The sequence below is a fragment of the Glossina fuscipes genome, unplaced genomic scaffold (genome assembly GCF_014805625.2).
Source record: "Glossina fuscipes isolate IAEA_lab_2018 unplaced genomic scaffold, Yale_Gfus_2 2, whole genome shotgun sequence".
Classification (NCBI taxonomy): Eukaryota; Metazoa; Arthropoda; class Insecta; order Diptera; family Glossinidae; genus Glossina; species Glossina fuscipes.
The window spans coordinates 23311802-23318287 of record NW_023998416.1 but is presented as its reverse complement, the minus strand read 5'-3'; the positions used below and the strand labels follow the sequence as shown (position 1 = coordinate 23318287).

Genomic DNA, 6486 nt, shown 5'->3' with positions numbered 1-6486 from the left:
TGTTACACAGGCTAAGTCTTTGGAAAGCATAAAGATACGCATTGACTTTTTTCATCTTGAAAAGAACATTTTTTCCTACTCAGCTGATCATACGAAAATGAAATTATAACTAAGTGTATTATACTTTTTTAAATAAATAGAAAGATCAGATTTAAACTAAGAATATGTCGTTAGAAATAAGTTCTCGTTACGCAGCACGCACCCAAATGTCAAAATATGACTTAATTGTACGTTTTTATATGAAGTTGAGCATATAGTTTCATGCATTTGCATTGATAAACTAACAAACTAGAAGGTGTGAGGTTGATGTACTTATGAAAACAAAAGAAAATTATACTGTTCACATATCAAGCGCCATTTGGTGTATGTATATTTTTAATTTTATTAAAATTAACGCTAGACAAACTAATTTCTAGACCTATTTATTAATTGTAATAAAGATTATCTTGCACTTTTTTTTTCTTATAAATCTTATAAATTTACTCATACTCTTGTTCTCTTAATTGTCAATGGATTCATAATGTTTTTTAGAAAATTAAAATTAATTCTTTTTTTTTATTTATAGTTTATGTTAATACAAGGTACGTATGAAGAAAGCTAAGTTCGATTTTCGAGTTTTTTGCTTTACGTATGCACAATAGCTGCGACGTACCTGCTGTCAACTCAAGTGAAAGCTAAAAGCTCACATTTTTCTTTAGCATTGGTTGCTCATAATTAGTACTGGCTGTTCAGTGTTGCATTTGTAGGAAAAATCATGGTAAATGGAAAACGAAATACAAAATAAATAAAATTAATAATACTTAAATAAACAGAGCCGATAGCCTGCGTTGCTAGTGCTCAATGTCTTTTTTTTTTTAATCTTAAAATTTATTTCATTAGTCTAAAATTATAATAATAATAATAATAATAACACTTAAATAAACAGCTAAAACAAAACAAAAAATTTTAATTTTAAAAAGAAAAAATTTGTTCAAAAATACCAAGATCTTCTTGTAAAGCAATTGGGAGCGAAGCATTATTTTAGAATTTTACACAAAACTGTTCTAATTTGCAATTCACGTTTCTTATTGGGAGAGAGAAGTGCCATTTGTCACTTTTTGCTTTATCAGTCGATGATATTGTTAGCTCTTTCTTCTACCTCTATTTTACTCTTTCTTTCGGTTTATTATTGAAATTTCTTTTCATAAATTTCACAATTTAGTTTCCTTTATTCACAACAAGAGTTTGCAATTTCATCAAAAATTCAATAATTTAAAGTTTAATACGTCGTTTCATAGTTTCATTCAATTTTGATTTACTTAATCAAGACAATAGAATGTCAGGCAGCAGTAATGCTACTCCATGGGGGAAAATCACTAAACCACCAACAGAATCAATGAATTTTGCAGCTATAGTGCAGCAAGAAAAACAAATGAAGTTGGCAAATGAACGGGAAAGACAAAAATTAACTGAAGAGCAAAGCGTTGAGGAAGCCAGAAAACAGGAACAGTTGGATGAATTGCATAATAATATCTCAAGAGGAGATTTTGAGGCCAATTTGCCACCCGAAGTTTTAGACTTTCTTAAATTAGAAGAAGAAGAGTTGGCTATAACAGAGGCAACTGGCTTGATAGATTGTGAATCGGATGCGGTAATAGCACAAATGTTACAAGCCCAATTTGACCGTGAATACAATGACGATTTAAACCGAATTGAAAAGGCTAAGAATAAACAATCCAAAATAACGCTGTCCTTGGAAAAATACAGAAAACCCTATTTACGCGACGTAGGAGAGGAGCTAGAAGATGATTTCGCAGAAAGACACGAATTTTTGAAAGAGAAACGTGATTGGGACAGATTTGAGTCGAATGAACGATTGCTGGAAGCCATTCCTAAATGCGGCTACACTTTGGACGACGAAGGAGAAATGATCACTAAACACGACGCTAATTTGTGTGGAGTGCGTAATGCCTGTCGTATGATGTCTTTCCCTTTGGAAGTGGCTACCGGGGATGGTGCAGGTTTCGACATGAAATTGTCCAATAGCGTACGTGTTATATGAACATCAATAGAAAGACTTTTATGTATATTTTCGTCTGCAGGTCTTTAATCAATTGAAAACTCATGCTCGTAAAGGCCATAAAAAAAACCGAATGCAAGATCGCAAGGATAATGTGGCTACTGCAGAAAAAGGTGTTGATGGTCGTACACGTTTGCTTTTATATAAGCTAATTAATAATCAAGTTTTGGAACAAATTGATGGCATTATATCCACTGGCAAAGAAGCTGTTATTTTGCATGCTTATTCCAATCCAATCTTTGCGGGCTGTGATCCGAAATTACCAAAAATTGTGCCAAAAGAATGCGCTGTTAAAATTTTTAAAACAACACTTAATGATTTTAAACAACGCGATCGTTACATCAAGGACGATTATCGCTTCAAGGATCGTTTCAATGTGCGTTTTAGCAAACAAAATAATTTCATCATTATAAATATGTGGGCTGAGAAGGAAATGTTTAATTTGATGCGTATCAAGAATGTGGGCATAAATTGCCCCGATGTGGTTATATTAAAAAAACATGTACTGGTCATGTCATTTATCGGGGATCAAAATAGGGCAGCTCCGAAACTAAAAGACGCTTCACTTAGTTACAGCGAGTGGTGTGTAGCTTATGATGAGGTTGTTGAGGCCATGCATAAACTCTTCAATGAGGCCAAGTTAGTGCACGGTGATTTGAGTGAATACAATATTTTATGGCATAACGGCAAGTGTTGGTTTATTGATGTGGCTCAATCCGTCGAGCCCCACCATCCCAATGCTTTAGAATTTTTGATGAGAGATTGCAACAATATTATAACGGTACTTCCATTAAATTTGTATAAAAATCAAGATTTAATAATAAATTTCCGCCATCTTGTAGTTTTTTGCGAGAAAAGGTGTACACAACCACTCCAAAGAACAATTATTTGAATATATCACTTCATTAAGTGCTGAAAATCTTAACGTTGCTCTCTTGGAACGAATGCACACTAAAGGCGCCAATGTATGTTTGGCTACGGCTCCAAATCGGGACGAGTGCCCTTTGGAACGGGAACCGTTGGAATACCCGTTCGACTTAGTCTGGGAAAATACAGTTCAAAGCAAGCTGGAAATTCGGGTTATTGACCAAGCCGCCAACGTTCTAAATGTTATACAACCGGCGGATTGTCGTATTCAAGCATCATTAAATGAAGTTTTTAATGAGTCGTCTGTTACTGCTTCTGCAGTTAATACCCTATCTAACACTGCCAACATTTAAATGTTTTTGAGGATTTTGGAAAATAAAATTGTAGAAACACTTTTTATATATAAAAAGAAATACAAAAACACACACACAATTTTCACTTAATATTTTAATTAATTAACTCTTTCGGTGGCGGATTAAAGGGTATCTTTCCTGGCAGAAAACTGTCTGCCTTAAAAGCTTCAATTTCTTCAGCTGTCAAGTCCTCTAAACGACTATATACAGAAGTTCCTAGCGGCTGTGATGGCATTTGAGGTTCTGATGTTACAATTTGTTGGAAGGGACCTTGTGTTTGCTGTTGTTGTTGTTGTTGTTGTTGATGTGATATGTTTGCGCTCTGCATAAAAGGGGCAATGTTTTGCACGGGTTGCTGCTGTTGAATAGTTTGTCCAAAAATGTTTGGTTGGGTGAAACCTGCTTGCCCTGCAATAGGCTGCATTGGTTGTTGTTGCACTGCTTGAGTGAATAAGTTTTGACTACCATTAGATTGCGAAGCAAATAAACTTTGTCCAGACTGATTGGCTGCTTGCGTAAATGGGTTCGTATTTTGATGTTGCGGTGCCAGGGTTTGACCAAAAACGCTTGCCGTTGCCTGCGATGGTTGGGTTTGATTAAAAAAGCTAGAGCTTTGTACTGATTGTTGAGCTGTCTGTCCAAAAAGACCAAATGCTGAATTGGACTGCTGCGTTTGCTGCTGATTAAAAACATTACCACCTCCTGCGAGTGGTTGAGCTTGACTAAACATAGACCCTTGATTTTGGTTGCTAGCATTTCCGCCTCCAAATATCGAATTCGTAGACTTGTTCGATTGGCCAAATATGGAAGTCTGTGTCTGACCGCCAAAAATATTGTTCCCCGTTGATAGATTTGTAGCAGTACCTCCGAAGATGCTACCATTCGTATTGGAAGCTGCGAAAGCATTGGTTGCATTAGCACCACCAGCAGTGCTAAACATGCTACTGGGTCCTAATACTGGTTTAGCAAACAATGAACTAGTATTTACTGCTCCAACATTTCCACCTAAGCCAAAAGGATTATTCGATTTTGTCGCAATAGTCTCCACAGCAACATCGTAAACTTTACAAATCACATTAACTATTTCTGGAGTAAATTGAAGTAAAGCCTTCATTTTCGAATTAACATCCATAGCTTCTTTTAAAAATTGTTGATGAAACTGTTCAAAGTAATTTTTTTGTTTAGCTTCGTAGCACATCAAGCGTATTTCTTCAAATGATTGATCCTCAATGAAATTAGGTAAACATGGTTTGTCCTTAAAAGGACCATAACAAGAAAATGGCCACTGTTTGCCGTTTATAGCTCCATCCACATCGGTCTTGACTACTTGCTTTACATCGAAGTGTTCATTGTGACATTTAGAACCGAAGCGACAGGCTCCTTGCTGATAAAATTTACATAGCACCATTACTTTTTTGTTAAAAGCGATAAAAATTTTATAATTCAGGCATCGCAAAAAAATCTCCGAAAACTGCTCTTAAAATCTTCTTCTGCTTTTGCATAGTTTGTTTATTGTTTGTTTTTTCGACACCACCAGCGATTGAGAAATATCAGTGAAGTTATCAAGAAACGCGATAATGTTCATAAGCCAAGAATGCCACGAATGAAAAATTTACTTCGTTCCACCTCTGTTTCTTGTAAACATCACATGAAAATCGAAATCGCTTTTGTATGGGTAAAACTGCATGAATATATCGAAATGTGGGATGGATCAAAGAATCTTTAAGAAATAAACGCATAAAGTTAGCTGACAGAAGATTCATGGCGCATTAACTATATTTTAGAAAAAAAATTTTAAATTCGATCCACAGATTGCGATATATCAAACAATATGCATAACACATACGTGCATAATGCAATAATCAAAGAGCGTTCACTGTGAAATTTTCCCTAAAGCAATTACGAAACTAATATTAGGTGTAGTTTTAAGGCGAATTGTTTCTTGTAAAACAAGGAAAAGATATACATTCATCCAATAACGACATGAAGAAGAGGATTAAAGGTATTGTTGCGCTTATTTTAAATTCATCTTAGATACTATTTACAATGATTATCATCACAAGAGTTCGCCAATATCTCTACGAGGTCAAACCAATGTATTAAGATTGAGGAGGTATTATATACTGGGCCAAGAAATTGAATTAATTTTGTTTCTAAATCAAATTTAATGCATCGTTCCACTCTATGTTTGAATTATTTCTGTTATAGTAATTAATTCAGCCAGAGAAATAAATTTTTAGACTAAAGCGTTAAAACAGTGGCATCTAAGACTGTCGGCTAATATTGTATTGAAACTATTTATTTATTTAGAAATCATAGTTTAATTTTTTTACAGTAACAATGCCGCCATTATTTCCATCTCATTTACTTCCTTACTAGGTGGACTGTAAAAATAAAATGCAATGCATTTTTACCAATAATCATGAATGAAAAAAACAAAAAAAACAATTTTTTTCCCTTTCAAAAACATACAAATTGTTGAAATGCAATGTAGCTCTGATGGATATAAGTGCTGCCCATACACATGGCGTCTAGCTTCTAGAGATACACTTTCGGCGGTGAGATGTGTTATATCAGCATATATGAATATTGTTAAATTTGTTACATCTCTTCTTCTATTCCGTTTCATATACGTTCCACCGCTTTATGAATGGTATTGCCAAAATATTTGAGCACAACTTCGCACAGTTCTCCTCCATTTTTCTTTAAATTTTTACGATTGTTCAAAGCGAAGCAAACGCCATTACATTTTCTCATATCCAAAAATTTACAAAGTGTAAAAATTCGCTGAAAATGGACAAGCAGGGTGCGTACAATCTCGTTTCAGTGGATAACAGTGGAAAACGATTATATATTTTTGCGAAATTGCTAACCTATAAAAGAAAAAAAATTATCGAACTTAAATTCGATATAAAATAGAAAATTCTAATAAATTTCGACTCAGTGAACAATGGCGCAATCAGGCCTAACTTGGAGTTTGCATACGTTTTCTCCATTTTCTCTAAATTTATATGCGAAGCGTGACAAACGATCTCATTTAAACTCACTTGCGTGATAAATTTGCAAACGAATGCGTTTTATAAAATCAATGAAAATGGAAAAGCCACGTTCTTAAATTTCGTGTCGTCATAGTCCAAAATGGCGGACATAACGGTATATTTTTATGGAATTGTTAGCTAATAAAAAGAAGAATTATAGAACGCAAAT

At 34.4% G+C, this 6486-nt stretch overlaps 2 protein-coding genes across 2 annotated transcripts; one reads left to right on the top strand and one right to left on the bottom strand.

Annotated features, from left to right (window-relative positions):
- The first annotated feature begins 1167 nt into the window (after window positions 1-1167).
- Window positions 1168-3347, top strand: LOC119633797 (serine/threonine-protein kinase RIO3-like). Its single transcript, XM_038027544.1, has 3 exons — window positions 1168-2026; window positions 2082-2840; window positions 2902-3347. The coding sequence occupies exons 1-3, from the start codon at window positions 1316-1318 to the stop codon at window positions 3277-3279; spliced, it is 1848 nt and encodes a 615-aa protein (XP_037883472.1). The 5' UTR covers window positions 1168-1315; the 3' UTR covers window positions 3280-3347.
- A 1-nt stretch (window position 3348) lies between these two features.
- Window positions 3349-4812, bottom strand: LOC119633798 (nucleoporin-like protein amo1). Its single transcript, XM_038027546.1, has one exon. The coding sequence runs from the start codon at window positions 4685-4687 to the stop codon at window positions 3374-3376; it is 1314 nt and encodes a 437-aa protein (XP_037883474.1). The 5' UTR covers window positions 4688-4812; the 3' UTR covers window positions 3349-3373.
- Between the last annotated feature and the right edge of the window lie 1674 nt (window positions 4813-6486).